This window comes from Dipodascopsis tothii, assembly GCF_038497935.1.
Source record: "Dipodascopsis tothii strain CBS 759.85 unplaced genomic scaffold V1510scaffold_14, whole genome shotgun sequence".
Taxonomy (NCBI): Eukaryota; Fungi; Ascomycota; class Lipomycetes; order Lipomycetales; family Lipomycetaceae; genus Neoaidaea; species Neoaidaea tothii.
Window position 1 is genome coordinate 273,023 of NW_027117998.1, and position 26,337 is coordinate 299,359.

At 65.2% G+C, this 26,337-nt stretch overlaps 13 protein-coding genes and 4 non-coding genes across 17 annotated transcripts; 8 read left to right on the forward strand and 9 right to left on the reverse strand.

Annotated features, from left to right (window-relative positions):
- Positions 1–223: 223 nt before the first annotated feature.
- On the forward strand, positions 224–1,817 carry V1510DRAFT_364996 (uncharacterized protein; the record flags this gene model as incomplete). The annotated part of the gene is made up of 2 exons (XM_066931212.1): positions 224–463; positions 495–1,817. 2 exons carry the CDS (start codon positions 224–226, stop codon positions 1,815–1,817), a joined length of 1,563 nt encoding a protein of 520 aa, XP_066789096.1.
- Positions 1,802–4,275, reverse strand: V1510DRAFT_416816 (uncharacterized protein). Its single transcript, XM_066933832.1, has one exon. It carries the CDS (start codon positions 4,204–4,206, stop codon positions 1,834–1,836), a length of 2,373 nt encoding a protein of 790 aa, XP_066789097.1. The 5' UTR covers positions 4,207–4,275; the 3' UTR covers positions 1,802–1,833.
- A 494-nt stretch (positions 4,276–4,769) lies between these two features.
- Positions 4,770–6,830, reverse strand: V1510DRAFT_378171 (WD40-repeat-containing domain protein; the record flags this gene model as incomplete). The annotated part of the gene is made up of 5 exons (XM_066931598.1): positions 4,770–5,805; positions 5,837–6,050; positions 6,080–6,472; positions 6,502–6,677; positions 6,707–6,830. Coding segments are annotated over 5 exons (1,876 nt in total), but the record flags the coding sequence as incomplete, so codon positions are not given.
- A 217-nt stretch (positions 6,831–7,047) lies between these two features.
- V1510DRAFT_416825 (arginine-tRNA-protein transferase) lies at positions 7,048–8,815 on the reverse strand. Its single transcript, XM_066933833.1, is given in 6 exon segments — positions 7,048–7,441; positions 7,471–7,772; positions 7,802–8,319; positions 8,332–8,501; positions 8,532–8,553; positions 8,584–8,815. The coding sequence occupies 6 exon segments, from the start codon at positions 8,748–8,750 to the stop codon at positions 7,316–7,318; spliced, it is 1,305 nt and encodes a 434-aa protein (XP_066789099.1). The 5' UTR covers positions 8,751–8,815; the 3' UTR covers positions 7,048–7,315.
- V1510DRAFT_378179 (glucosidase II beta subunit-like protein-domain-containing protein) lies at positions 8,789–10,683 on the forward strand. The gene is made up of 3 exons (XM_066931599.1): positions 8,789–9,028; positions 9,060–9,299; positions 9,330–10,683. The coding sequence occupies exons 1-3, from the start codon at positions 8,921–8,923 to the stop codon at positions 10,479–10,481; spliced, it is 1,500 nt and encodes a 499-aa protein (XP_066789100.1). The 5' UTR covers positions 8,789–8,920; the 3' UTR covers positions 10,482–10,683.
- V1510DRAFT_403074 (uncharacterized protein) lies at positions 10,512–11,192 on the reverse strand (the record flags this gene model as incomplete). The annotated part of the gene is made up of 1 exon (XM_066932144.1): positions 10,512–11,192. One exon carries the CDS (start codon positions 11,190–11,192, stop codon positions 10,512–10,514), a length of 681 nt encoding a protein of 226 aa, XP_066789101.1.
- A 273-nt stretch (positions 11,193–11,465) lies between these two features.
- On the reverse strand, positions 11,466–12,294 carry V1510DRAFT_416829 (uncharacterized protein). The gene has a single exon (XM_066933834.1). The coding sequence runs from the start codon at positions 12,179–12,181 to the stop codon at positions 11,537–11,539; it is 645 nt and encodes a 214-aa protein (XP_066789102.1). The 5' UTR covers positions 12,182–12,294; the 3' UTR covers positions 11,466–11,536.
- Positions 12,295–14,561, forward strand: V1510DRAFT_416830 (uncharacterized protein). Its single transcript, XM_066933835.1, has one exon. The coding sequence runs from the start codon at positions 12,399–12,401 to the stop codon at positions 14,301–14,303; it is 1,905 nt and encodes a 634-aa protein (XP_066789103.1). The 5' UTR covers positions 12,295–12,398; the 3' UTR covers positions 14,304–14,561.
- A 220-nt stretch (positions 14,562–14,781) lies between these two features.
- Positions 14,782–14,876, reverse strand: V1510DRAFT_t132. The gene has a single exon. It is a non-coding gene; the product is annotated as a tRNA-Leu (tRNA).
- A 108-nt stretch (positions 14,877–14,984) lies between these two features.
- Positions 14,985–17,483, forward strand: V1510DRAFT_416832 (Oligosaccharyl transferase STT3 subunit-domain-containing protein). Its single transcript, XM_066933836.1, has one exon. The coding sequence runs from the start codon at positions 15,167–15,169 to the stop codon at positions 17,447–17,449; it is 2,283 nt and encodes a 760-aa protein (XP_066789104.1). The 5' UTR covers positions 14,985–15,166; the 3' UTR covers positions 17,450–17,483.
- Positions 17,484–17,564: 81 nt separating this feature from the next.
- V1510DRAFT_378186 (uncharacterized protein) lies at positions 17,565–19,589 on the forward strand. Its single transcript, XM_066931600.1, has 4 exons — positions 17,565–17,860; positions 17,908–18,279; positions 18,311–18,677; positions 18,708–19,589. The coding sequence occupies exons 2-4, from the start codon at positions 18,007–18,009 to the stop codon at positions 19,523–19,525; spliced, it is 1,458 nt and encodes a 485-aa protein (XP_066789105.1). The 5' UTR covers positions 17,565–17,860; positions 17,908–18,006; the 3' UTR covers positions 19,526–19,589.
- A 53-nt stretch (positions 19,590–19,642) lies between these two features.
- On the forward strand, positions 19,643–19,726 carry V1510DRAFT_t128. Its single transcript has one exon. It is a non-coding gene; the product is annotated as a tRNA-Tyr (tRNA).
- A 137-nt stretch (positions 19,727–19,863) lies between these two features.
- On the forward strand, positions 19,864–19,946 carry V1510DRAFT_t129. The gene has a single exon. It is a non-coding gene; the product is annotated as a tRNA-Tyr (tRNA).
- A 73-nt stretch (positions 19,947–20,019) lies between these two features.
- On the forward strand, positions 20,020–20,102 carry V1510DRAFT_t130. The gene has a single exon. It is a non-coding gene; the product is annotated as a tRNA-Tyr (tRNA).
- A 202-nt stretch (positions 20,103–20,304) lies between these two features.
- V1510DRAFT_403078 (MT-A70-domain-containing protein) lies at positions 20,305–22,037 on the reverse strand (the record flags this gene model as incomplete). Its single annotated transcript, XM_066932145.1, has 7 exons — positions 20,305–20,486; positions 20,518–20,699; positions 20,732–20,953; positions 20,987–21,018; positions 21,058–21,080; positions 21,129–21,210; positions 21,243–22,037. 7 exons carry the CDS (start codon positions 22,035–22,037, stop codon positions 20,305–20,307), a joined length of 1,518 nt encoding a protein of 505 aa, XP_066789106.1.
- Positions 22,038–22,624: 587 nt separating this feature from the next.
- On the reverse strand, positions 22,625–24,313 carry V1510DRAFT_416841 (uncharacterized protein). The gene has a single exon (XM_066933837.1). The coding sequence runs from the start codon at positions 24,185–24,187 to the stop codon at positions 22,847–22,849; it is 1,341 nt and encodes a 446-aa protein (XP_066789107.1). The 5' UTR covers positions 24,188–24,313; the 3' UTR covers positions 22,625–22,846.
- Positions 24,314–24,569: 256 nt separating this feature from the next.
- V1510DRAFT_416842 (cytochrome oxidase assembly protein-domain-containing protein) lies at positions 24,570–26,191 on the reverse strand. The gene has a single exon (XM_066933838.1). It carries the CDS (start codon positions 26,089–26,091, stop codon positions 24,607–24,609), a length of 1,485 nt encoding a protein of 494 aa, XP_066789108.1. The 5' UTR covers positions 26,092–26,191; the 3' UTR covers positions 24,570–24,606.
- Positions 26,192–26,337: the final 146 nt, after the last annotated feature.

Sequence of the window (26,337 nt, forward strand, 5' to 3'; positions counted from 1 at the left end):
AGCGACGTCTGTGCGACAGCGTAGTGTCATGCGCGCCGCACGGCGTGCGGCTATCAAACATTCTATCAAACATCGGCCGCGTGCCGTGCGGCGCACGGCTATCTGCCGCAGGACAGCCACTGTCGCCGCACCGTCCGGAGGCGCGCCGCACGGCGTGCGGCTTTCAGGGGCTTACCCGGCCGCGACGTCAAAACCGCTTCCGACGCCGACTGTCCGCCACACCATGGGCGCCAACCAGAGCGAGTTTGCCGAAGGCGACGGCCCGGCGCCCGCAGTCAAGAAGCAGTGCTACTACGAGCTGCTGGGCGTCGAGCGGACGGCGTCGGAGGTCGAGATCAAGGCCGCGTACAAGAAACAGGCGCTGAAACTGCACCCGGACCGCAACTATGGCAACGTCGAGGAGGCCACGGCCAAGTTCACGCTCGTGCAGGAGGCCTACGAGACGCTGTCGGACGCCAACGACGTAAGTGGAGCCGCGGCCCGGCTGACAGCAGCGCGCGTGGTACGACGCCCACCGGGACCAGATCCTGAACGGCAAGAAACCGACGGAGGTCGATGGGCCGGACGGCGTCGGCAGCACAGTCGACCAGCTGCTGCGGTTCTTTGATCCGAGCATCTTCAGCGTCGTGGACGACTCGGCCGGTGGCCTGTTCACGATCGCGCGCAAGATCTTCGCACAGCTCGAGCTCGAGGAGAGCGAGGCCGCGGACGAGCTCGGCGCCGAGTACGCTCCGCTGCCGAGCTTTGGCGGGTCCACGTCCGGCCCCGACGACGTGCGCCGGTTCTACGTGGCCTGGGGCAGGTTTGCGACGCTGCGCGAGTTTGCGTGGGCCGACAAGTACCGGCTGTCGGACGCCCCGGACCGGCGCGTGCGCCGGGCGATGGAGAAGGAGAACAAAAAGCTGCGGGACGCTGCCCGCAAGGAATACAACGACACGGTCAAGGCGTTTGTGAACTTCATCGGCAAGCGCGACCCGCGCGAGCGTGCGGCCGGCGTGACGGACGCCCAGCGACAGCAGGAGCTGCGGGCGGCGGCCAAGTCGCAGTCGGCCAAGGCCCGGGCGGCCCGCAAAGAGCAGATGGCCGCGTACGAGACGCCCGACTGGATGGACACGCAGGAGGACGACCGCGGGTACCACGTGGCCGCGGCCGGGGACGACGACGACTACGACGACGACGTCGACGAGGTGTACGAGTGCGTGGTGTGCGACAAGATCTTCAAGAACGAGAACCAGTTCGACAGCCACGAGAAGAGCAAGAAGCATCTGAAGGCGGTGCGGGACCTGACGCGACAGATGCGCCGGGAGGGCATTGAGTTTGGACTGGATACTGCGCCGCTGCATGGGGGGGCCGAGGCCGAGGCCGAGGCGGAACCGGAACCGGCGCCGGCGCCGGAGGCCGATCTGAGCGACGCCGGCGACGCCAGCGACGCCAGCGAGATCTACGTGCAGCGGACGTCGCGGTTTGCAGGCGTGATGAGCGACGCCGGCGACGACGACGACAGCGCCGACGACGGCGCCGTTGACGCTCTCGCCGACGACCTCGCCGCCGCGTCCGTCTCCGCTGACCCTGCCGATGCCGCCGCCTCGGCCGGCGCCGCCCCGGCGCCCAAAAAACTCGGCAAGGCCAAGGAGCGCCGCGCCAAAAAGGAACAAAAGGCCCAGGACATCGGCGACATCCTCATCTGCGCCACGTGCGAGCAGATGTTCCCCTCGCGCAACAAGCTCTTTGACCACGTCAAGTCCCTCGGCCACGCCGCGCCGCCGCCCGCCCAGGCGGCCGCGCCCAAAAAGAAAAAGAAGGGCAAGAAAAAATGATGTATTAGAATGCAATCTAGCCAAGGCCCGCCTTGCCCGTCTTGACGCGCGCCAGAATCGGCGTCACCATGCCACGGTTGCTGGCCACTCCCAGGCCCGAGCCGGACGTCCAGCCCATCTTCTCGAGCATGGCGCGGCCCTTGTTCTCGGAGCCGATCTCCGGGGCCTCGCCGCCGACAACTGCGCCCTCGCGCGGCCGTCCGGCCATCGAAGGCGAGTGCTTGGCCGGGCCCTTGCCGCCGCGCTTGTCCATGCGGGGCAGGTACCGCTGGCCCTCGAGCGCGCGGCGGATCGTGCGGCGGTCCGGCGTCGTGTACGACGTCTTGGCGGTCTTGTAGAGCACCGTGAACCGCTTCAGGCCGCTGCCGACCGACTTGGACTTGAGCGCGAACAGGTGGGCGAAGTTGTGCACGTTCTTGCGCGCGTTCTTGTCCATCGGCGGCAGCGACAGCGTCGTCTGGCCCTCGGCCTCGAGGAAGAACGCGATCTCGTCGTTGAGCTGCATCGGCGTCAGGCCCGACGGGTACTTGGCCGCCAGGTCCGGTGCGCCGGTGGTGCGCGCCTTTTTGTTGAGCAGCCCCTCGCGCCGCAGCTGCTCGCGCTCCTTCTTGCGCTCCGCCTTCTTGTGGCGGTCGCGCTTCCAGCTCTCGCGCAGCTGCGCCTCGAGCTCGGGGTCCGACAGGTTGAAGTCGGGCACGAACGACTTCTTGAGCTTGCGCTTGGCCTGCATCTGCAGCGCCTCTTCCCAGAACTCGGCCGCGTCGGGGATGTCGACGTAGTCAAAGTCGTCGGTGCCGGTTCCGCTGCGCGTCTTGCTCTTGAGCACCTTGAGCAGCTGCAGCTCCTTGTCGTCGTCGTCGTCGGACGAGTCGTCGGACGAGATGTTGAGGACCTCGTTGATGGCGTCCTCGGCCGAGTCGTCGCTGGCGTCGTCGTCGTCGTCGGCGTCGTCGTCCGAGTCCGAGTCCGCGTCGAGGTCGCCGCCAGGGCCGACCACGTCCGAGATCGAGACGTTGTCGACGTCGCTCTCGCCGCCGTCCTGGACGTGCTGGGCGTCCATCAGGTCTTCAGCGTCCACCCACGTCGACTGCCGGCTGAACTCGACCAGATACTTGGTTCGTCCGCCCACCGTCTTCTTGCCGGCGATGTTGCGGACGGCGCCGTTGCGCGTGTCGTCGTCCGAGTACAGCTGCTCGACGGCCTCCATCTCGCCGGACTCGGACGGCACCACGATGTCGTCGCCGCCGAGGTCCCGGCTGGTCGACATGACGAACGGAGCGTCGGCCTCGTCGTCGCTGGACATGTTCTGCATGTAGTCGTCGTAGGCGAGCTGCTCTTCCTGCTCGCGACGGGCCCGGCGCTGACGTTCGCGCTCGCGCTTGCGCTGCGAGCGCGACAGCTTTTTGGCAGGCTCGGCCGGCGCGGCGGGCGCTGCCGCTGCGATCGCGGGCGCTGCTGGCGCGGGAGCGGCGCCGACGTGGTCGTCGATCACAACCGCCCGGAACGAGGAAACGTGCGCGATCGGCTCGGGCTCGGGCTCGCGCGATCGCCGCGGCATGAACACAATCTCCTCGTGGAACGAGACGTCGCCGTCGCCGGCCACGTCGGTCATGAACAGGTCATCGTCGGCGGCGGTGGCGAGGTCCGCGGCGGCGGCGGGAGGCGCCACAACGATGGCAGGGACGCCCGCGGGAACGCTGGCAGAAACATCGGCGGCGGCAGGAAAGTCGGCGGCGACGACGTCCTCGGCCACGGCAGCTGTCGCAGCTTCCTGCAGCGTCTCTGGCTGAACCGGCGGCTTCTCTGGTAGAGCCGCCGGTTCGTCCAGCAGCTCGGCTGCTTCTGGCAGCGCCTCGGTCTGAACATGTTCCTCTGGCTCGACCGGCTCTGTCTTGGCCGGCTCCTCAGGCTCTTCCTCTCTTTCCACGGTCTCCAGCACCTGGTCAATGCTCGGCACCACCGGCGACTCCGCCACGTCGTGGTCCGACAGATAGTCGTTCAGCGCCAGCTGCTGCACCTCGTGCACAATCTCCGTCTCGCCGTCCAGAAGCTGCTCGTACAGATCGTCGGCATGTGGCTTGGCTGTCTCGGCGCTCTCGTCGGCTTCGGTGTCCGACGACACCTCCACAACCTCCTCCACGTCGTCCTCAGACAGCAGGTCGTCGAGATCGGCCTCCATCAGCCGCTCGAGCGTGTCCATGGACTCGTTGGCCTCGACGGCCTCGACTATCTTGGCCGGCACAGCCATGTCCTCGTTCTCCTTCTCCAGCAGCTTGGACGGATCCAGACTCTCGCCGCGGACAAACATGATCGGCGCCTTGGGCACCCGGTTCTCGCCGCGGCGCGACGTGTCAAACCGCTCGGTCGTCCGGCGGGCCAGGTCGCGCATCGACAAGCCCTGATCTCGGTACTCGTTGACCGTCTCTTCCTGGACGGGCGCTCTGGGGCCGCGCTTGGCGCCGCCTCTGCCGCCGCGGGCCCCTCCGCGGGCCGGGCCGCCTCTGCCGGCCACATCGTTCGTGCGTTTGTCGACCGGCTTGCCGCCGCTGCTCAAAAACTTGGCCGTCTTGGCCGCCTTTCGTCCGGGATATCGGGCCTTGCTATCGTTCTCGTTGGTGAACGTGAGATTGATGACTTGATCGAGTGCACCCGAGGGTGCTCGCGCCTCCTGGCGCGACTTTTTGCGAGCCATTGCTCGTCGTCTGGTGATCGTTGTGTCGTAGATACTGGCGCACTGAAACGTCGGTACCGTTTCGGGGCGGTCGGAGTGTCAACCGTTCGCGGGCTGGGTGACATTGTGGCCGCTGCGAAAATGCGTGACGTCAACCACGCGGCGACGCGCTGCGTGCGGCTATATGCGGCTATAAGGGACCCGGCGGCGACCGACGCCGCCGTCCCGGGCCGGCGGCTACGTGCGCGGCAGGCCGTCCCGGCGAGTGCGCCGGAGGCGAGTGCGGCTATATGCGGCTATATGCGGCTATATGCTGCGGTCGGCTGGTCGCGGCGCGTATGCAATCCATTAATGCTTGTCGAGCGACGTGGCCAGCTTCTTGAGCGCGCGCCACTCGTCGGGGCGCGCGTGCTCGGCGCCGCCGAGATCGGTGCCGACCTCGTAGAGCGTGACGACCGAGTCCAGGCCGCCCACGGCGAGCTTGCGCCCGTCGTTCTTCTCCCACACGACCTTGTTGAGCGCGCGCTGCTGGGGCTTGCTCTTGTACGCGGTCGGCGCCGCCGAGACCGTGGGCACCTCGGTACTGAGGGCGAGGTCCCAGACGTCGAGGCAGCCGCCCTCGGTGACGGACGCGAACACCGACGGCCGCACAGGGTTCCACGCGACATCAAACACGGCGTCCTCGAGGTTGAGCTCGAGCAGGGGCGCGACCTCGTGCGCCGGCGCGTGCAGCCCGGTCTGCGCGGCCGGCGGCGCGCGCAGCCGCCACAGCTTGACGGACCAGTCCAGGCTGCTGGTCAGGAACAGTTCGCTCAGGTCGAGCGCGCCGCGGCTCGAGTGGAAGTCGAGGCCCGTGACCGGCGCCGGGTGGCCGCGGTAGGCCAGGCCCGGGTCGACGCCCGCCTTGGCGGCCGCCCGCTCGTAGCGGTGGCAGGGATAGACGGCGCCTTCCTCGGTGCCGACGAGGAACAGACTGGGATCGGCCGGCTGGAAGCGCATGCACGTCGGCGCGAGGTCCTCGGTCTTGGACGGCGCCGGCGTGAGCAGGTCAAGCGTTTCCTCGGGGTGCGTGAGCATGTCCATGGTCCAGCTGCAGACGCGGCCGTCGGTGCTGGCGGTGACAATGTTGTGGGCGTTCTTGGTGCCGACGACGTCGATCGCGTAGATCGGGTGCGAGTGCCCCGAGCCGGTCAGCTGCGACTTGAGCACCGGCTCGGCCCTGGCGCGCGTGTCCCAGATCATGAGCTGGCCCGAGTAGCATCCGCCGATGGCCAGGTGCGGGTGGAACGGCGAGAACCGGGCCACGAGGACCTTGCTCTGCGGTCAGCGCCGTCGCGTGGCTACGTACCCGCGACTCGAACCGGTACTCCGGCCGGTCCTTCATGTGCGTGTTCCAGACCAGCACGACGCCGTCGGGCTCGCGCGCGGCGCCGTCCGCGTAGCTGGCGAGCGTGAGCTCGGGGAACTTGGCCGACCAGTCCAGCGACGTGATGCTGCGGCGGCCGCACGCCGCCTCCGAGTAGAACTGCAGCCGCTGCTTGAGACTGCGGCCGGTGTCGGCACTGGGTCAGCGCGCCCGCGCGACACGTACTCCTCGTTGTCCGTCACGAGCTGGTAGTCGGTCAGGATGTTGTAGTCCTCGTCGAGCGCGCGCTCGAGCACTTTGGACGACTTGTCGAGGAAGTCCAGGAACCCGGTGAGCTCGGCCGGCGCCGGCGTCTGCGGCCGCTCGTCGTCGCTGGGGCTGTCGCTGTCGGGCTCGGCCGGCCGCAGCTCGGCCTCGAGCTCGCGCCGGAGACGCGCACGCAGCTCGTCCAGCGTCTCGGACTCGACCGCCGTCGCCGGCTCGTCGCCCGTCCACGGCTCCGTGGTCTGGACCTCCTTGTCGTATGTGATCTTCTCGGTCCGCCGCGACGGCTGGAGATCGAACAGCGTCGCGGTCGCGGTCGTCAGCGCCGGCGCTGCCGCGTGCGTGCGCTCGGGCCTGCGTCAGCGGGCCCCGCGGGTACTTACGTCCGCAGCACGTTCTTCGTCGGCGACGTGTCCGGCGAGAAGTCCGACAGCGAGTAGTCCTGGAGGTCGTTCTTGCGGTACGACGTCGCCGAGCCTGGCCGGCTGTCGCCCACGAGCGTCGCCACCAGCTGGTCGACGTCTGTCCGGCGGCTGTGTGCGCGCGACGGCGACGAGGGCTGCGTCAGCGCGCTCGCCGCGCACTTACCAGGAACCCGGCCTCGCTCGCGGGCCGGTACTGCCCGGCCTCGCTCTGCCGCTGGGCGCGCGCCCGCCGCAGCTCCTCCAGCCGCTGCTTCTTGAGCTCGATCTCGGCCCGTCGCCGCTCCATGTCGATTCGTGGCAGGTACGATGTGAGGAGGTGCCTGACGTGCGGCCGCGCCGCAGCCCGTGCGGCGCTAGCGCGTCGCGTCGCGCCGCAGCTCGTGCGGCTTACTGCTCTATGCATTGCTACGGACATGCTGTGGCGGCCGTTGCGCTGGCCGGGCCGGCCTCCGGCGCCAGCCGCGCCGAGGCGCGGCCGCGGCCGGCTGGCTGGCTCCTGCCCGGCTACGCTCGACTGCGCCGCGGCCGGCTCGCTCGCTCCTGCCCGGCTACGCTCGACTGCGCCGCGGGCCGCTCGCACGGGGCCGGCGGCTGCGGCTGTGTGGAGCCGCACGAAGTGCGGCTGATGCCCCTGCCCGCGGCCAGCCACTCGACGGGCGGCTCGCGGTGGCGGTGCCCGGGCGCCCGCGGCGCCCACCACGGCCCGCAGCGTGCCTGGTGTAACGTGGGCCGCACGCCGGCCCGGCGCCGCGCGAGCCGCACGGCGTGCGGCTCACAGCAGGCTCTCCAGGTAGAACACGCACTCGGCAGCCAGATCGGCGCCCAGCACGGCCACCAGCGCCAGCAGCGCGTCGCGGGCGCCGTCCAGCGGCTCGTCTGGAGCCACGCGCGCCAAGTCCTGGGTCAGCGCGTCCGGCAGCAACGTACCTTGGCGTCAAACACGACGCCGTGGGCGAGCAGCTTGAGCTGGGCCAGGCCTACGGCCTCGGCCTGCGTGCGCGTCAGAATGCCCGCGAAGCCGTTCGCGAACACGTCGGCCGAGTCGGCCTCCAGCGCGTCCTCCGGCGGCCGCTCGAGCGGCGCCGACGCAAACGTCACGTACGGCCGCGTCTCGAGCACCGGCGCAAACCGGTCGTAGTCAAAGAACTCGCCCAGCTGCGGGTCCAGCAGCTCGCTCGGCTTGAACGACGCCTTGTACCGCATCTTGGGGCAGTTGTAGATGAAGAGGCCTGGTCAGCGCACCCGCGCAGCAACGCACCCATGAAGTAGTACTCGTAGCCGCCCTCCAGGGCCAGCGCGGCCTCGCGCACGGCGCTGAGCTTGCCCAGGCTGTGCGCCGCGTACTCCTGCCGCCACATAAAGTACACGCCCGAGACCGTGTTGGGCAGAAAGTCCAGGACGGACATGGCCACGAGCTCGTCGTCCAGGTAGTACACCTGGTGCCAGAGGCCGATCCGGCGGCCGCAGGACGCGTGGCGCGTCTCGAACGGGCTGGCACACAGAAAGCTCGTGAAGCCGGACGCCGTGGCCTCGTCGGCGTGGCATGTGGCCTGGTAGTGCTTGTAGAGCTCGAACTTCTCGTCCGTGAAGTCTGGCCGGACGAGCTCGACGCGCAGCCGGTGGGCCGGCTCGACGCCGAGGCCGTGCGCCTGCAGGGTGCTGTACTCGGCTGCGTGCACGGCGGCGGCGAGGTCAAAGACGGGGGTCTTTGGCGCTGCGCCGGCCGCGCTCGTGGCCGCGCCTTTGGCCGCGCCCTTGGCCGCGCCCTTGGCCGCGCCCTTGCCCGCGTCCTTGCCCGCCGCCGCCGCCGTCCGCTCCCGCAGCGCCCGCTCGAACGTCTCGCCCATCACGAACCGATTGAACCGGTTGACCGTCTGGCGCTGCTCCTTCGACGGCCGGAACCGGCGCGCGTTCAGTCGGATCGCGTACTGCGGACAGCACGACCGCAACAGGTCCGGCTGCCGTCAGCGCATTCCCCCGCCACGTACCTTGTACAGCAGGCCGCCCGACCTGGCGTCAGCCTCGTCGCGCCCGGCTTACCGTCTGAACCCGCGGTCCATCAAACGCTCGTAGTGGTCGACGGTCAGCGACGCCGCGTAGCAGCAGAACATGGCCGCGCCGGTCTCGGACGAGCAGTAGCCGCAGTGGCGGCCGCTCTCGTACTGGCCGCCGCAGATCACCGTGATCGGCTGGTTGTCGGCAAGCATGGCCGTGGAGTCGTGCCGCCACGCTGGGAATTGTCGCACTTTCGTTCTCCACGAGCCGCACCAGCAGGCACGGACAAGCACGCCAGCGCGACAGCCAGACGGCCGACAGACTCGGTGCAGCGGCAGCGGACGGCGCAGGCAGTGATTAGCCAGGCCATCTACCCAGGCCGATGGTTCTCGCGGCGTGGTGGACGGCGGGCGTGGCGGCGTTGCTGGCCACGGCCGGCCCCGCGGCCGCGCTTTTCAGCGTCCAGGACGACATCCTGGCGTTCCCGCAGGTGGGCAGCAGCGCGGGCGGGCTGACGGCAGTACCAGCTGTATTTTGCGGACGGCTACGTGGTCGACGGCGACGTGGCGAGCGACAACCGGACCGAGGTCGTGCGGCTCAACGGCGAGCGGTACGCGTGCACGCTGCCGCGGGTGCGCGCGGCGCACGCCAACGGCACGCAGGCCGAGCTCAGCAAGGCCGAGGAGGAGGCCGAGTTCGCGCGCGCGCAGGTCGCCGGCTGGGAGCTGCTGGAGCCGCTCGAGGGCACGTGTCTCTACTACGTAAGTGCCGGCCGGGCGCGCTGACGGCAGATTGCGGGCTGGTGGACGTACTCGTACTGCCACAACCAGCAGATCAAGCAGTTCCACCAATTGGCGCCGCAGAAGGGCGTGGCGCTGTACCCGCCGGTGCAGGACCCGAACTCGGAGGCGTACATCCTCGGCAAGGTGACGCCGGGGCAGCAGGCCGGCGAGCAGCGGTTCGGCGAGGACACGGCCGTGCAGTCGGCGGGCGAGATGCGGTACCTGGTGCAGCGGATCGGCGGCGGCACGGTGTGCGATCTGACCGGGCGCAAGCGGCGGATCGAGGTGCAGTTCCACTGCAACAAGCAGAGCAACGACAAGATCGCGTGGATCAAGGAGGTCACGACGTGCCGGTACCTGATGGTGATCCACACGCCGCGGCTGTGCAACGACGCGGCGTTTCTGCCGCCGAAGGAGGGCCGGGCGAACGAGGTGACGTGCCGGCGGCTGCTGACGGTGGCCGAGCACGAGGCCGAGGAGGCCGCCGCGGTCGTGGACGCCGCGCGGCTGCTCGAGGAGCCGCCGGCGGACGCGGCCACGACGCCGCCGGCGGACGCGGAGCTCCTGCTCGGCGGCCGCCGCGCGTACCGCGCCGGCGACGCCACCGAGGCCAAGGCCGACACGCGCGCGTTCATCGCGGCGCACCTGGCCGAGTCGCGGCCGCTGGACGAGCTCGAGCACGGCGCCGGGCGGTCGAGCCCGGACCTGGTCACGTCGGCGTCGATCCTGCTGCGCGACATCGAGCGCCAGATGGACGAGGGCACGTTCCTGACGCCCGAGGGCGCCGTCGCGACCGAGCACGACACGTTCTCGTACTCGGTCGCGCTCGTCGACACCGAGGGCGAGTCCGTCGGGATCGTGACGGTCGTCGTCGACGCCGGCCAGGTGCGGATCGAGCTCGAGCAGAGCAAAAACGACCTGCTCAAGGAGGAGCAGCGCGAGGGCCTGCTGCGCAAGTTCCCGCAGAAGCTGCGCGACGAGCTGCGCGAGTTCTCGGGCGGCGCCAACCTCGAGGAGATCTCGCGGAGCACCAAGCGCGCCGGCCGGCCGTCGCTGTGGGCCGACGACGAGCCGCCGGAGGCGCCCGCCGAGGGCTCGCACGAGGAGGAGTACGCGCCGGACGAGCGCCGGTACCAGGTCGTCGTCCGCGACGAGCTGTAGGTAGAATCGATTCGGTTCGGATAGGTACAATCACTGGGCGAGCTCGCCGGAGCGCATTTTCGACGACACGGTCTGGGCCATGAACCGGGGGACGCGCGCCTCGGTGCGCGGCGAGACCACCGGCGGGTGCCGGCACTTGGTGCACAGCGACGACGGCTTGAACGCGTACTGCACCGGCGGCGTGGCCGGCGCGGCCGGGACGGCGATCGGCGCCGTCGGCGGCGGCGCCAGCGCCGGCACGTCGACCGGGATCAGCGGCTGCGCCTTGGCCAGCTGCGGCGAGCACAGCGACGCCGGCGTCGGCGGCGTCTCGGCCACGCCCGGCGACGCCGACAGCGGCGTCGACGCCGCCGACGAGCCCGCCGAGGCCGGCGCCAGCACCAGCGATGCCAGCCGCGGCGCGTCCAGCCTGAGCACGCTGTCCAGCAGCACCGGCTCGGCGTCCGCAAACGACACGAGAGAGTCCGACGACGTGTCCGACAGCGACGCCGGCGACTCGTAGCGGTCCGTGAAGTACGACAGCCGGCCGTAGTCCGTGCGCGCGTCGTACGCGCTGTACGACGTCTCGCTGTAGTTGACAAAGATGTCCTCGAGATCGATGTCGGCCGGGTGCCGCCGGCTGCGCACAAACCGGTGCACGGCGTAGACCAGGACCGGGCTCGCCAGGCCGGCGCCGATCAGGCCCACCAGCTCGGAGTTGTTGGAGGCCATCGTTGGTGGGAGGGCCGCCGCCGGCGGGTTATATGGACGGGCTTGGGAAGCGGCCCGGGCCGCGCCGCACGGCGCGCGGCGCATGGCCCGTGCGGCTGCGCCGCGTGCTGTGCGGCTCGCGCGAGCGTGCGGCGCGTGCGGCGCGCCGGCGCGCGGTGCGGCTCATGCGCGTCGTGCGGCTCGTGCGGCGCATGCACGCCGCCCCGCGCGCAGCGCGGCTCATGCACGTCGTGCGGCTCCGCCACCGCGCGGCTCATGCAGACCCCGCGCCCCGCGCGGCGCCGATCCCGCCCTTAAAAGCCGCGTCGCCGCCGCCGCCGATAACGCGCGTCGCCATCCACGCACTAGTTTGGCGTTTTCGCTTGACTCATCCTAGTCCCACGCGAACTAGGCAGGTGGCTCCAGCTCGGAAAAATTTCAACGCCCACCCTCAGCCACCACAACGACATCGCCAGCATGACGTTTCCTGGAGCAGACCCCGACCTGGACATCTCGGAGCCCCCCTCGCCGGCCGAGGAGGACACGCTCGAGCCCGGCATGGTTCCGCGCAACCTCTCGTTCACGTACGCGGACGACAAGAACCTGCAGAGCCTCGACAGCAAGCACTGGGCGCACCAGGGCGGCCCGGCGCGCGACGGCTTGGACGAGCAGTTCGGGTCGCCGACGCGCTCGGTCACGGCCTCGCTCGTCGACAGCGCGTACATTGATCCGGCGAGCACGACCGCCAACCAGCTCCACCAGGACATGCACGGGTTCCGGCTCGGCCACGGCAGCCACGGACTGGTCGACGCGCGCGCCGGGCTCACGCCCAAGGCCGTCCAGGCGGCGCTGGCCGCGGACATGGCGACCACGGTGTCCGCCGACAGCACGGCCAGCGGCCACGGCACGTACCAGGGCAACAGCACGTTCGTCGACGACGGCATCGACAAGGAGTTTGAGCTGATCTGCCGCAACCTGCAAAAGTGCCTCGACATCCGCCACAAGTACATGCGGCTCTCGCTGCAGGGCCCGCACGACAACCCCAAGGACGACCCGTCGTGGAAGATCTACCCGGCGCCGCCCGCGCCATCGTGGACCGAGACCAAGGAGCCGACCGAGGCCAACGCGGGCGCCGCGGCCGCGCCGCGCCCGACGGTTGCCCGCACGGTCGAGGAGATCGGCCAGGACTTCCGGCTCGAGGACTGCGAGATCCCCGGCCCGGACGACATGGAGTTCCGGCTCGACGACGCCGGCGTCTACCAGGTCTACGAGGCCGCGACAGCGATGGAAGCAGGCTTCCCGATCGTCATCATCCCGTCGATCAAGGAGTACTACATCGACCTCGAAGAGATCAGCAGCATCAGCTCGGACGGCCCGGCCAAGAGCTTCGCGTTCAAGCGGCTGCAGTACCTCGAGGGCAACTACAACCTGTACTCGCTCCTGAACGAGTACTCGGAGCTGGCGGGCACGAAGCGCACGCCGCACCGCGACTTTTACAACGTGCGCAAAGTCGACACGCACGTGCACCACTCGGCGTGCATGAACCAGAAGCACCTGCTGCGCTTCATCAAGTCCAAGATCAAGAAGTCGCCGGACGATGTGGTCATCTTCCGCGACGGCAAGCTGCTGACGCTCAAGGAGGTCTTTGAGTCGCTCAACCTGACCGCGTACGATCTCTCGATCGACACGCTCGACATGCACGCCCACCGCGACACCTTTCACCGGTTCGACAAGTTCAACCTCAAGTACAACCCGATCGGCGAGTCGCGTCTCCGCGAGATCTTTCTCAAGACCGACAACTACATCCAGGGCCGCTACCTGGCCGAGCTCACGCGCGAGGTCTTCTTCGACATCGAGCAGAGCAAGTACCAGATGGCCGAGTACCGCATCTCGATCTACGGCAAGTCCAAGGACGAGTGGGACAAGCTGGCCAAGTGGGTCGTCAACAACAAGCTGTTTTCCAACAACGTGCGCTGGCTCGTGCAGGTCCCGCGGCTGTACGACATCTACCGCAACTCGGGCATCGTCGAGAACTTCGAGCAGATCGTGGCCAACGTCTTTGAGCCGCTGTTCGAGGTCACCAAGGACCCGTCCAAGTACCCCGAGCTGCACATCTTCCTCCAGCGCGTCATCGGCTTCGACTCGGTCGACGACGAGTCCAAGACCGAGCGCCGCCTGTACCGCAAGTATCCCGTCCCGCGCGAGTGGACGACGAAGCAGAACCCGCCGTACAACTACTGGATCTACCACCTCTACGCCAACATCGCGTCGCTCAACACCTGGCGCAAGCAGCGCGGCTTCTCGACCTTCGTCCTGCGCCCTCATACCGGTGAGGCCGGCGACACCGAGCACCTGGTCTCGGCGTTCATGGTCGCGCACTCGATCTCGCACGGCATCCTGCTGCGCAAGGTGCCGTTTATCCAGTACCTGTTCTACCTCGAGCAGATCGGCATTGCCATGTCGCCGCTCAGCAACAACGCACTTTTCCTGGCCTACGACAAGAACCCGTTCTACTCGTACTTCAAGAAGGGCCTCAACGTCTCGCTCTCGACCGACGACCCGCTCCAGTTCGCATACACCAAGGAGGCCCTCATCGAGGAGTACTCTGTCGCCGCCCAGATCTACCGGCTGTCGAACGTCGACATGTGCGAGCTCGCCCGCAACTCGGTCATGCAGTCCGGCTTCGAGGCCGCCATCAAGGCCCACTGGCTGGGCCCAGACTTTGCGCTGCCGGGCACCGTCGGTAACCGCGTTGACAAGTCCAACGTGCCGAATGTCCGCCTCAACTACCGCTACGAGACGCTCATGCACGAGATTGCTCTGGTTGAACGCTACTCGAACCTGCACTCGACCACAGAGATCGCCAAAAACCTGGAGATGGTTCGCCTGGCTGAAGCTGAGCCGTCCGAGGCTGTCGCCACCGACGGCTCTGTGGCTACGCGTAACCGCCGCCGCTCGTCGGTCTCAGTCTCGAACAACCCCTCCGCGACGACCTTCAGTCTGACCGAGCCGGCTGGCTTCCCTGGCGCCAAGTTCAACGCCGAGAGCCGCCGAGCGAGCGTGATCTCGCAGGAGCCCGTGTTCTCGACACCGGCTGGCAGCCCGGCACCGCAGAGCCCATCGGGCCCTTAGGGGACAATATATAGGAATAAACGAGAATTGAGAGCACGGGGCGAACCTCATGGAGGGACGTCGAGTGTAGGCACTGAGGCAGTTGTAGGCGGCGACATGCCTGCCCGAGCAGACGAGAACGAGCGTATGTTGACGACGTTGTCTGACCGGGCTCTGTGTGCGGCTATATGCGGCTATGTGTTGTTGCATGCGGCTACATGCGGTTATATGCCTGCGCGCAGAACATTCACTCTCAATGGAGTCGCTAAAAAAGCCAGCAATGGAGTCGCTACAAAACCAGCAAGCTGGCCGCCACGATAGTTCACCAAGCATGGCTGCCCTAGGCCAGGTGTCTGCGCGCAGGCCGCTCCGGTAGGGCCCAGCCCCGCCGCAGCCGCTTAGGTTCGCCGACCGTGCGGCTCGCGCAAGACTCAAGGGGCTCGCCCAGCGCACGTGGGCCGCGCGTCAAGCCGCACACACGCATAGCACCAATAAAAAATGAGAGCTGTGAGGTTCGAACTCACGCCTCTTGCGAGACCAGCAATTCAAGCGTAAACCTGAAGCGGGCGCCTTAGACCACTCGGCCAAACTCCCATTTGTTAGGTTGCTTAGCCCACAAACCATTCTGATGCAGCGGCCGCGTTGTTAGTCACCCGTTAGATAATATGCGACGTGTTTTTTAGGAAATTACGCAACGCCTATTCTCGTCGCACCTACCGTCAACAGGACCCAGGCCACGGACGTGTGGATCCATCAATTAATCCGGAATTGCGTCTGGCTCTGCGAATTCGTGTCTGCCGGGACCTAGGACAGTTTTTCTCATCGCTCCGGGCGCTGATTGCTTCGTGGGCCACTTTTAAGGCACTTTCGCACCAGGGATAGCCATGTCGTCGACTCCAGCCAGCTCGGCCGGTGCGGCCGTGGTGGAGCTCCTGAACGCCAAGCCGGAAAGAACGCAGTCGGGTCTGTCGCTGCTCAAGGTGGTGATCCTGTGCACGATTGCGTCGGCAGGTATCGCGTCGCGCCTGTTCTCCGTGATCAGATTCGAGAGCATCATCCACGAGTTTGATCCATGGTTCAACTTCCGGGCGACCAAGTACCTGGTCAACAATGACTTCTACAGCTTCCTCAACTGGTTCGACGACCGCACGTGGTACCCGCTCGGCCGTGTCACGGGCGGCACGCTGTACCCCGGCCTGATGGTCACGTCGGGCGTGATTTTCCACGCGCTCAAGGCGCTGACGCTGCCAGTGGACATCCGCAACATCTGCGTGATGCTTGCGCCGGTGTTTTCGGGCCTGACCGCGTTCACGACGTACCTGTTCACGTGCGAGATGAAGGACGAGAGCGCGGGCCTGCTGGCGGCGGCGTTTATCGGCATCGCGCCCGGCTACATCTCGCGGTCGGTGGCGGGCTCGTACGACAACGAGGCGATCGCCATCTTCCTGCTGATGCTGACGTTCTACCTGTGGATCAAGGCGCTCAAGATCGGGTCCGTGTTCTGGGGCGCGCTGACGGCGCTGTTCTACTTCTACATGGTCGCCGCCTGGGGCGGCTACGTTTTCATCACGAACCTGATTCCGCTGCACGTGTTTGTGCTGCTGCTGATGGGCCGCTTCTCGCACCGCGTCTACGTGGCGTACTCGTCGTGGTACGCGCTGGGAACGCTCGGCTCGATGCAGATTCCCTTCGTGGGCTTTCTGCCGATTCGCTCGTCCGAGCACATGGCCGCGCTCGGCGTGTTTGGCCTGATCCAGCTCGTCGCGTTCATCCAGTACCTGCGCGCGAAGCTGCCGTCGGCCGAGTTCCGCATCATCGTCACCGTCGGCGCGCTCGTGCTCGCCGGTCTCGGTTTTGCGGCCATCGTCGGCCTGACCTTTGCCGGTGTCATCGCGCCCTGGACCGGCCGCTTCTACTCGCTGTGGGACACCGAGTACGCCAAGATCCACATCCCGATCATCGCGTCCGTGTCGGAGCACCAGCCGACGGCCTGGCCCTCGTTCTTCTTCGACACGCAGATGCTCGTCTGGCTGTTCCCGGCCGGCGTCTACCTGTCGTTCCAGAAGCTGCGCGATGAGCACGTCTTTGTGATCCTCTACGGCATCCTGGCGAGCTACTTCGCCGGCGTCATGGTCCGCCTGATGCTGACGCTCACGCCAATCGCGTGTGTGGCGGCCGCCATCGCGCTCTCGAGCGTCTTCGACGTCTACCTGGACGTGCACACGCCCGAGTATGTGCCGCCGGCCAAGGACGAGGAGGAAGAGTACGACTCGGACGACGACGCCGACGACAAGCCCAAGAACCCGTCGCGGTTCCGGCTCAAGAAGTGGGTGGGCATCTACTCGAACTACACCAAGATGGCCGTGGTCGGCCTCTTTGGCGTCTATCTCTACATGTTTGTGCTGCACTGCACCTGGGTAACGTCCAACGCGTACTCGTCGCCGTCGGTCGTGCTTGCGTCGCGTCTCCCCGACGGCTCGCAGCACATCATCGACGACTTCCGCGAGGCCTACTCGTGGCTGCGCAAGAACACGGCCGAGGACGCCAAGATCATGAGCTGGTGGGACTACGGCTACCAGATCGGCGGCATGGCCGACCGCACGACGCTCGTCGACAACAACACGTGGAACAACACGCACATTGCCACTGTCGGCAAGGCCATGTCGTCGCGCGAGGAGGTTGCGTACCCCATCCTGCGCCAGCACGACGTCGACTACATCCTCGTCATCTTTGGCGGGCTCATTGGCTACTCGGGCGACGACATGAACAAGTTCCTGTGGATGGTCCGTATCGCCGAGGGCATCTGGCCGGACGAGGTCAAGGAGCGCTCGTTCTTCACGCCGCGGGGCGAGTACCGCGTCGACGAGCAGGCGACTACGACCATGAAGAACAGTCTCATGTACAAGATGTCGTACTACCGCTTCACCGAGCTGTACGGCAACCAGCCGTCGGTCGACCGCGTGCGCAACCAGCGCATTCCGCCGGCGAACGCGCCCCAGCTCAACGTCGTGGAGGAGGCCTTCACGTCCGAGAACTGGATTGTGCGCATCTACAAGGTGAAGGACCTCGACAACCTCGGCCGCACTCACCAAGCAGCGGCCGCCTTTGGTTCCGGAAAAAAGCGCGCCGCGGCCCCGAAGAAGGGCCCGCGGACGCTGCGCGTCTAGCCGTGTGCGCCTAGAGAATAAAGCCTGTATATCATCTGCGGCGGGTGACTGGAGCGCACATAGGCGCACGGAGCCGCCCGGCCCCCTGGGCATGTAGCCGCATAAAGCCGCACACAGCCGCACGACCGGCCGGTGCATGTAGCCGCATAAAGCCGCCCGCGCGCCTGCGCTCGACCTTGTGTCGAGACTGGTGGGCACGGGACCGGCCACTCTCGGGACTGCTGCGGTCCTTCCCGACATGGTATCCCAGCTGCCTACCTCAGCTAGGCCCCCCGCACAAGTCCCAATCTGTCGTCTCTGCGCCGATAGCATCGCAGCCTCCACAGATCATCGACCACGCCCGCGCCAGACGACCAAGACCCGGATGCAGAGCATGGGCGCTGCTTACAGAGCCTAGCACTGCCCTCGGAGGTGTGTGCGCCGCGCGCGCTGTCCCCCGGTCCACACTGACGCCCTAGAATCAACTTACGGTTCCATCGGTGGAGCTCGCCTACACACCGCCGGCCCCGCCCCGCCAGACGAGCTCCGGCACAAACGCCCAGGTGGCCGCTGCGGACATGTTGTCGGATCAGGATGCGGCTGTCTTTGCGCTGACCGACAAGGCCGCCCCGGACCCATCCGGAAGCGCTGCCACGAGCTCGTACACCACCAGCGCCAGTCCCGCCACTCCGTCGGACCTCGAGTTTATGCTGCCCAAGCCGGCCGCGCTCGAGCAGGTCGGCGGCGTGCTGAACGGGGCATTACAGAGCCTGAGCGAGCTGTCATCAGACCTACTGTGCGACGGCAGTTTTGGCTCCGAGCCGTGCGTCATCGACACAATCCCGGCCGAGGTACGTTCGGACGCGGTCCTCGCTGATCCAGATCCTGCAAATGATTGCGCTCTACCTGCCGGACGCGAGCGTTGTCCAGTTGCTGCTGGTGTCGTGGGATATGCACCACAAGCTGTGCAATGACCAGCACTTTTGGCGCATGCGCTTCCTCAACACGTTTGACGCCCCGCGAACAGAGACTGCGACGTGCTGTGATGCAGACGTGACGCCGTCGCCGAGCTGTTGCCAGCTCGCTACCGCCGGCGCGGACGCAGCCCAGCCCGCCGAGAAACGCCGGCGGACGGCCCAGTACGATTACAAGCACGAGTATCAGGAACGCATGAACCTGCTCCTATACCGGCAGGACAACTTCAAGCCGCTGCACATGGTGCACGGATGCGCGATGCTGGCTGAGCACGGTACGTACGCTGTTGACGACACTGACGCAGATCGTCGCAATTACGGTGTCCTCGAGCGGTCGGCGCTGACGCGCGAGTTCATGTTCCGCAGTCCGATGACTCGGATCGCGACCAACGAAGAGGGCCTGCTCTTTCACGTCATGAAGTCGCTGCTAATCCCGGCGCTCGGATTCCCGGGCATTGCGCCGCGACCGGTCGACCCCGTCTACCGGATTGTCTACGACTCGCCGCATCACCCAATCTACGACTCGGCTGGCCTGCCCGAGCCGTACGTCATCTCACACCTGGTCACGTTCTGGCAGATGATGAACCTCCAGCGACAGATGCACAAAATTGCCCGCGGCATGGACCGCGTCGACACACTGGAGTCACTACCGACCACGTCCAGCGGCCAGACCTACGTCTCGCTCTATGCGTTTTTCCACTACTGGGACTTTGTGCTGTTTCGCAGCGCGCCGCTGTCGTCCGAATCGCGCGCTACTCAGATCGGCGAGGCCGTGCGCTGGAAGCTCGACATCCCGGACAAGTTCGACGGCCCGTTCTGTGCGCGCGTCACCGGCGAGACCGACCCGCTCGGCGGTGAGTACTACACATACTGCCGTAGGCGGGCGATCATCATTGTCGAGCCGCTGGACGAGCCCGTCATGGGCGTCCGCGGCTGGGCGAAGTTCCGGCTCGAGCAGATGGCCATCATGGACGAGAACGACCACGTAGAGGAGCAGCCGTGGATCCACGAAGCGGTCATTGTGCCAGGAAGCAAGGCCATTATTGGCCGCTGGCGTGACGGTCAGGCAGACCAACCCGAGACGGCTGTCGAGGGGCCGCTGCTGTGGGTTCGCTACGATTAGTGCATAGTGCATTGGGGATTACGCGCGCGGGCTACATAGTAAATAAGAATGGGAAATTCAATAACCCGGGTAACCCGGCGTTACATGTTTTGCATTCATGCAAAGTGTAACAAGGTTCTCCGGATGGCCAAGCTGGTAAGGCGTCAGACTGTAATGGTTTCATAAATCTGAAAATCGCGTGTTCGAGTCACGCTCCGGAGATTTATTTTTTTCTTCACTCCAGCGCTCGTCCACCGAAAGCCCGCCGGATGTCGTCTTTGGCATCCGCCGGATTTTGCAAAAAAGTGTATTGTGCTAGCTTGTCTTGGTGCATGGAGCACTGACGTAATAACAAGTTCCTCCGGATGGCCAAGCTGGTAAGGCGTCAGACTGTAATGGCTTCGTAATCTGAAAATCGCGTGTTCGAGTCACGCTCCGGAGATTTCTTTTTTCAACAAATGTCGCGCCAATATACAAGGATGTTGTGGTGTGGTGAAGAGCCAGTACGTAAGCAACTCCGGATGGCCAAGCTGGTAAGGCGTCAGACTGTAATGGTTCGTATATCTGAAAACCGCGTGTTCGAGTCACGCTCCGGAGATAATTTTTTTAGCCACCTATCCGTGCAGCCTGTATTACGTATGTGGTCGTGCCGAAGCCGGTGTTACGAGGTCAAAAAGTGTATTCCATGTCCAGGTGTAATGCAAGAGTCGGCAAGTCCGGTACTTCACAACGGTACATTCAGATGCTAAGACAGAGGGGGTATCAATACTCAGGCGTCAGCCGTACACGAAACGTCCAGATCAAAAGTAACTCTTGGAGTTGTTCATGTAATTCTCGTAAAACTCGCGCTCGTTATTGTCGCGGAACGCATTGTAGTCGTTATTTCCAAAGTTTGCGTTCTGCGTCAACATCTTCCAGCAGCCGTGGTTTCGCGATAGCTCAGGCTCGAGCAGCCGGGTCCCTTCGAGCTCGTCGCCAATTGCTGGGGTCAGCGTGGTCGCGCGCGCACGTACTTAGCCAGCCAGAGCGCGTGTTGTGCTGTCGTCCAAAGAGCTCAAGCTTACGCGAGTCGGGCCCGACGAGCCGGTCAATGATGCCGTAGATCTCGTCCGGTTTGCGGCCGGTCTCGCGCGGCACCGACACGATGATGTCTGTGTCCAGCCCGCGGTTGAGCCACGTCGGGTTTCCTTTGATCCTGTGGTCAGCGCCGGCCGAGCGGCCACGTACCCGATTAGCAGATGCTCTTTCGAGTGGTTCAGCCAATGGCCCGTCCGGCCCGTGCACACCGTCTTCTGTAGCTGGTTGACCTTCATCCACACGATCTCATCCGCTCGACGGTAGCCCCAGGCCGTCAGACACTCTCGACCCATTTCCATGGCCCGGCCGGTCACCCACAGCATCATGATGCCCTCGTCCTGCAGCTTCCAGATCGGGAGATCGAGCAAGGCCCTGGCGTCAATTATTGACCCCACATACACTTACGCGTCGTTGCATGCTTGCTGCTGAGCGCGGGTCTGCCTGCGTTAGCGCCGCAGGGCCGCCGTTGAACTTACGTTGGTGTGAATACTCCACGCCGCTATTTCGGTAATTAGCCAGAACCGGGAACATGTACACAAACACTTACGGTCAGCCATAATGACGGCGAACTTTCCGAGGATGCCAAAGTCGAGCTTGCGGATGTCACAATTGATCCACTGCGCGTCGAGCTGCGGTCAGCCGTGAGTGCGTGCTTACGTACGATCTTGGCCTTGGGCGGCTCCTTCTCGGCCTTTCGGCGCGTCACCATGCTGCGTGGCGCCCGCGCTTTCTTGGGCAGCTCCGCCGTGTAGTGCAGGAACTTGCACGTCCCCATGCGGTGGCACGTGTCCAGGTACGAACAGTCGCCGAGCTTCGGGTCCGTCCACTTCTTGATGACGGGCACAAAATGGATCTTTGGGCACCCCAGCCCGTCCTCGGTGTAGTCCGGACAGCTGAACTTGGTCGCGCTGTCGCAATATGGAATGTACAGCTTCTCGTCGCAGTCCACCAGTGCACCGGCAGGGCCCTGGGCCTGCAGGGCGGCCGGGCGATCGAGGAAGCGCAGCAACTCGTTAACCAGGTTGCGCTGGTCATGGAACGTGTCGCCGCGGCCCGGCGGCTTTTTCTTCTTGCGGCCGCCGTCGCGGCCTGGCGCCGCCTGACCGGTCTTTTCCGGAGGCACGTTCTCCGCCGCCGCCACCACCGCCGTCGGTCGAAATGTGCGCTTTAGCGCTGCGATGTCCACCCACTCGATCACGTCGCGCGTCCAGTCGACCACGAAGCCCTCCGGAACCATGAGCGCAATCAGCGCCAGCGCCCGCAGGATGTCCTTGTGGTCATAATTGATGTAGTTCTTCGAGAACCGCACGATCTTGTGGATGTCGGCGATTGGCACCGGCAGCGCATGCAGCGGGAAGTGCCGGCTGTACGGCACCGCCGTGCTGTCCTTGATCAGCAGGTCGACAATGTCTTCCACAATGGGCATGAGCACATCGCGGTCAATGTCCCTATTCATTTTGCCAGTGGGATCGGCGCCCGTGTCCGTGCGAGCGTGTGTGATTCTAGTGCAGAGATCTCGCGGAGCGTGTTCGCCGTGAGTCCGATTTGAACGGATCGTGCGACCGTGGATCGTGGCCTGATGGTAGCCGGTTGTAGGGAGCGTGGAGGTGTGCACTCCGTATATAAGAAAGCGATCATTGCGCTTGATACGTCCGCATCCTTGAGGAGGCAGCCCAAATTGACCTATCAAGCGGGCTATCAAACATGCTGTATAGTAACGCGACCTACCAAACATGCTGCCCAATGCGGACAGCCCACAGTTCGATGAGGTTTCTGTTACCAGCGGGCCCAGCCGGATCAGATCCGGCTGTCGACAGGCTGTCGGCAGCCGCACGTAGGCCGAGCCCGCGTCGCCGGACGCAACGCTGTAGATGGGGTTCGCGATGGGCAATCGGTAGGCTGCGAGGTCGTACTAGGCGCATAGGCCTACATTAGCCAGGCTCGAGGCGGCAAGGCGAGAATGGCTACGTGGGGTCACACCTGCGTGAGGCAGGGCGCGAACAGTGGCCGCGGCAGCAGCGACGGCGGCCGCGGCCGCAAGAGTGGGTTCCAAAACTGCACGCGCAGATGTATTCAACGAGGGTACTCTTAACCAGACAAAAAAGCTCTTCAAAACGTACAAAAAGCGCCCAAGGGCAGTATTACACACATTGTATATAGTATAGTATTAAATAGAAACAGAAATGTCAAGACTTTTTGATATCCAACCCTTGTAATTAATTAGTGCGACCATGAAACGGCGGGCGGGGCCCGGCGCGTGCGAGTTTAGTTGATGGAAACAAGCTTGACGTCGAAGGTCAGCTGGCTGTTCGCCGGGATGCCGGGGAGGGCCTTCTTGCCGTAGGCCAGGGCCGCGGGGATGATGATGCGGCGCTCGCCCTTGACGGCCATGCCCTTGACACCGATGTCCCAGCCCTTGATGACCTCGCCCTTGCCGAGGGTGAAGAAGAAGGGCTTGCCCTTGGTGTTGCTGTCAAAGACCTTGCCGTTGTTGAGCTTGCCGATGTAGCGCACACCGACCTTCTGGCCGTTCTTGGCGCCGGCACCCTCGCCGAGCGTGCGGTCCTCGACGGTGAGGCCGCCCTGGAGGGTCTGGACCTTCTTGACGTTGCCAGGGGCGCCCGAGCCAGTGGGACCCTGCTCGAGGTTCTTGTTGAAGGTGACCTTCTTGTCGCCCTTGTCCTTCTCCGAGGGCGCGGGCGCGGCCGAGCCGTCGGCAGCCTTGAGCTTCTTCTTCTGAGCCTTGGTCAGCTTCTCGGCGGGCTTGGCGTCCTTCTCGATCAGGTCGTCGAGGGTCTTCTCCTCCTCGTCCTCCTTCTGGCGCTTGCCGTTGGCGTTCTTGGCCGCCTTCTTGACCTCCTTCTTAGGCTTCTCCTCCTCCTCCTCGGACTCGATGGCCTCGATGCGGCCCGCGGCCTCCTCCTCGTCGTCGAGCGAGTCGAGCTCGTCTTCCTCCGAGAGACCCTCGAGAAGCTCGTCCTCGTCGGGGCTGAGGTCGTAGTCCTCGTCCGAGTCGTAGTCGTCCGAGTCGTCCGAGTCGTGGGCGTCCGTGGGCAGCTCGACGTAGTTGCCGATCAGCGACACGTTGTATGAACCGGTGACCTCGAACAGGATCTCCTCGTCGGCGTTGACGATCAGGTCCAGCGGCTGCTGGTAGAGAGTCTCGGGCGAGAGAGTGCAGACGACAACGGTCTCGATCTCAAACTCGTCCTCGTCCGAGTCCTCGTCCTCGTCCTCCTCGTCACCCTCCTCCTCCTCCTCGTCCTCCATCTCGACGTCCTCGGCCTTCTTCTTGCCGTTGGTCTTCGGCTCGGCCTTCTTGCCCTTCTTGGGCTTCTCCTCCTCTTCCTCCTCCTCCTCCTCCTCCTCGTCCTCCTCGTCGTCCTCCGAGGCCTCGTCGTCGATCCACTCGCCCATGTCCGAAAGGTCGGCAGGGCGCTTCAGGATCCGCAGAGTGCTGGGCACCTTCTTGTCGTCCAGCGGGCTCGGGTCCAGAGCGGCCATCGTAATGCGCACCGACAGAGGGAAGTCCTCGTCGATCGCCGACGTGGGGATGCCCGGCACGACCGTGAGCGTGTACGTAGAGATCGGAACGAAAGCAGCCATTTCTTCGATTGATTGAATTCTGTATATCTTTCAGCGACACAGCCAAGCGATTGTAAACAAAGATCAAGAAAAATTGCACGAGAGAATCGAGTAGGTTATAAAGGAATACGGTAAATATTTTTTTTCCCTAGTAGGCAACAAGGTTTGTAAAAATTTTAAAAATTTTTTCCTAGTCCATGCTAGACGGGAGTGTTGCCACAGCAACGGCAAAATTCAGGGCAAGTGTGTTGCCATGGAAACCGCAACCGTCGAAACGTACCTTTCTGGGCAGGTGACGGCACCATGACGGCAAGCCTAGCTACGTCGAGAGCGGCCATGTGCGCAAGCGAGGCCAGTGCCTCGGCGTAGCGAACGTACCCACGCAATTGGCCTGCGGGCCTGGCTAGACTGAGAAGGGATATTTACATATGTACAGAGGCTCACTGGCCCTTGGCCAGCTTCTGGAGGTACTGGACGAGCTCAGGGCGCGGCTTGCGCAGCCGCATGCACAGGATCAGGACCTCAGTCAGCAGCGCGAGACTGCCGGCCTGATGCGCGGCGGCGAGCGGCGTGGGCACGATGTAGAGCAGCGTGCAGATGCCGAGGGTGACCTGGAGCGAGGCGAAGCCGATGACGCCGGACGAGGCGCGCGCGACCGAGCGCGGCAGAAGACCGGCCGTGACTGAGTTCCGGGTGCCACGTGCCAGCGATCGCGAATACAGGTGGAACAAGCACACGGCAGTGAACGTCGAGACGGCAAAGATCCGGTGGACAAGCTGGACGGTGACGGGGTTCTCAAACAGGTTGCGGGTGACCAGGTCCGAGAGATCGTCCTTGCGTGCGTAGAACGGCGACATAAGCTCCTTGGTCGGCGGGATGATGCTGTCGCCCATGTACGGGAACGAGTTGTAGAGCATGCCGGCGTCGAGGCCGGCCACGAAGGCGCCCGACATGGCCGTCGTGAAGACCATGCCAAGCAGGCCCACGGCGAGGAACTTGTACTTGCGCAGGAGCGGGTTCGACAGCAGCTGGCTGGTTTTGAGAGCCGTGGCGGGGTCCCGCACGGCCCGGTTCTCCTTGAGGACCTCGAGGCCGGTCCAGAGCATGCTCAGATAGACGACGAAGGCCATGCCGAGATGCGTGACCAGCCGGTAGGGCGAGACACGCGGGTGGTTGTCCTTCTCGTCGGTGAGGAACTGGTCGTCCAGCCCGGACTTGACCATCCACCAGCCGATGAAGCCCTGCAGGCCGATCATGCCGGCAATGACCGAGATGCGCCAGGTCACGCGCGACGTGGTTCGGCCGCGTGCCACAAAGTAGAGGCCGGGCAGGACAAAGGCAAGGCCGATGACGCGGCCCCAGAGCCGGTGCGCCCATTCCATGAAGAAGATCTGCTTGAACTCGTCCAGCGTCATCTTGGAGTTCAGCAGCTTGAACTCGGGCGACTGCTGGTACTTGGCGAACTCCTCCTCCCAGTCGGCCTGCGTCAGAGGCGGGATTGAGCCCGTGACGGGCTTCCATTCGGTGATCGACAGACCGGACTCGGTCAGGCGGGTCAGACCGCCAACGATGACGATGCCGAAGACCAGACCGGACGACACCAGCAGCCAGTAGCCAACCTTGCGGTCGGTAACCTTGGGAACCGTCTTGGAGACAGCCTCCGCGGCGGCCTGGGGAACGGCGGTGGTAATTGATCGCGCTTGGGCAAACGCCCGGCGGATCTGCACGTTCAGCGTGGCGCCGGCGGTGCTAAGCGGTCGGCTGGACGCCGGAGACAGCAGTGTAGACGGCGTCACAGTCGAGCGCACTGCCGGGCGGGCGGCAGACGCGGCCGACCGCCACAGAAGTCCGGTGGCCAGCGACGCCGGTGTTCCGGAGCAGGGCCGGACGGCCCCGCGCACGATGGACGCAATGGTTGCTCGCATTCTGGTGGTCAGTGCGGGTCGGCGGCGGCGGGTCGCCCAGCGGGTCTCTCGGCTGGCTGGCGGACTCCGGCTCTGACGTACCTCGATGGTGGGCGTCGTGCCGTGGCGCTGCTGAAAAATCTGGTGATTCTGCTTGGCTACAGGACGTCACGTGCGCTACGCCGCACGAGCCGCACAGAGTCACGTGCTCTAGAGCACGTGACCAAACGGCCCGGCGGCGATCGTCCACCTCGCAAGCGAACGCCG

What these genes read in the sequence shown, in the direction of transcription:
- V1510DRAFT_378179 (XM_066931599.1), top strand. Translation starts at nt 8,921, where the DNA reads ATGGTTCTCGCGGCGTGGTGGACGGCGGGCGTGGCGGCGTTGCTGGCC. An exon ending in ACATCCTGGCGTTCCCGCAG is followed by an intron (nt 9,029 to 9,059) that starts GTGGGCAGCAGC and finishes GGCTGACGGCAG; the next exon opens with TACCAGCTGTATTTTGCGGA. An exon ending in AGGGCACGTGTCTCTACTAC is followed by an intron (nt 9,300 to 9,329) that starts GTAAGTGCCGGC and finishes CGCTGACGGCAG; the next exon opens with ATTGCGGGCTGGTGGACGTA.
- V1510DRAFT_416816 (XM_066933832.1), bottom strand. Translation starts at nt 4,206, where the DNA reads ATGCGCGACCTGGCCCGCCGGACGACCGAGCGGTTTGACACGTCGCGC.
- V1510DRAFT_416832 (XM_066933836.1), top strand. Translation starts at nt 15,167, where the DNA reads ATGTCGTCGACTCCAGCCAGCTCGGCCGGTGCGGCCGTGGTGGAGCTC.
- V1510DRAFT_416830 (XM_066933835.1), top strand. Translation starts at nt 12,399, where the DNA reads ATGGAGTTCCGGCTCGACGACGCCGGCGTCTACCAGGTCTACGAGGCC.
- V1510DRAFT_416825 (XM_066933833.1), bottom strand. Translation starts at nt 8,750, where the DNA reads ATGCTTGCCGACAACCAGCCGATCACGGTGATCTGCGGCGGCCAGTAC. An exon ending in ATGGACCGCGGGTTCAGACG is followed by an intron (nt 8,554 to 8,583) that starts GTAAGCCGGGCG and finishes GGCTGACGCCAG; the next exon opens with GTCGGGCGGCCTGCTGTACA. An exon ending in CGGGCGGCCTGCTGTACAAG is followed by an intron (nt 8,502 to 8,531) that starts GTACGTGGCGGG and finishes CGCTGACGGCAG; the next exon opens with CCGGACCTGTTGCGGTCGTG.
- V1510DRAFT_416829 (XM_066933834.1), bottom strand. Translation starts at nt 12,181, where the DNA reads ATGTACTTGTGGCGGATGTCGAGGCACTTTTGCAGGTTGCGGCAGATC.
- V1510DRAFT_416842 (XM_066933838.1), bottom strand. Translation starts at nt 26,091, where the DNA reads ATGCGAGCAACCATTGCGTCCATCGTGCGCGGGGCCGTCCGGCCCTGC.
- V1510DRAFT_378186 (XM_066931600.1), top strand. Translation starts at nt 18,007, where the DNA reads ATGTTGTCGGATCAGGATGCGGCTGTCTTTGCGCTGACCGACAAGGCC. An exon ending in TCGACACAATCCCGGCCGAG is followed by an intron (nt 18,280 to 18,310) that starts GTACGTTCGGAC and finishes TCGCTGATCCAG; the next exon opens with ATCCTGCAAATGATTGCGCT. An exon ending in CGCGATGCTGGCTGAGCACG is followed by an intron (nt 18,678 to 18,707) that starts GTACGTACGCTG and finishes ACACTGACGCAG; the next exon opens with ATCGTCGCAATTACGGTGTC.
- V1510DRAFT_416841 (XM_066933837.1), bottom strand. Translation starts at nt 24,187, where the DNA reads ATGGCTGCTTTCGTTCCGATCTCTACGTACACGCTCACGGTCGTGCCG.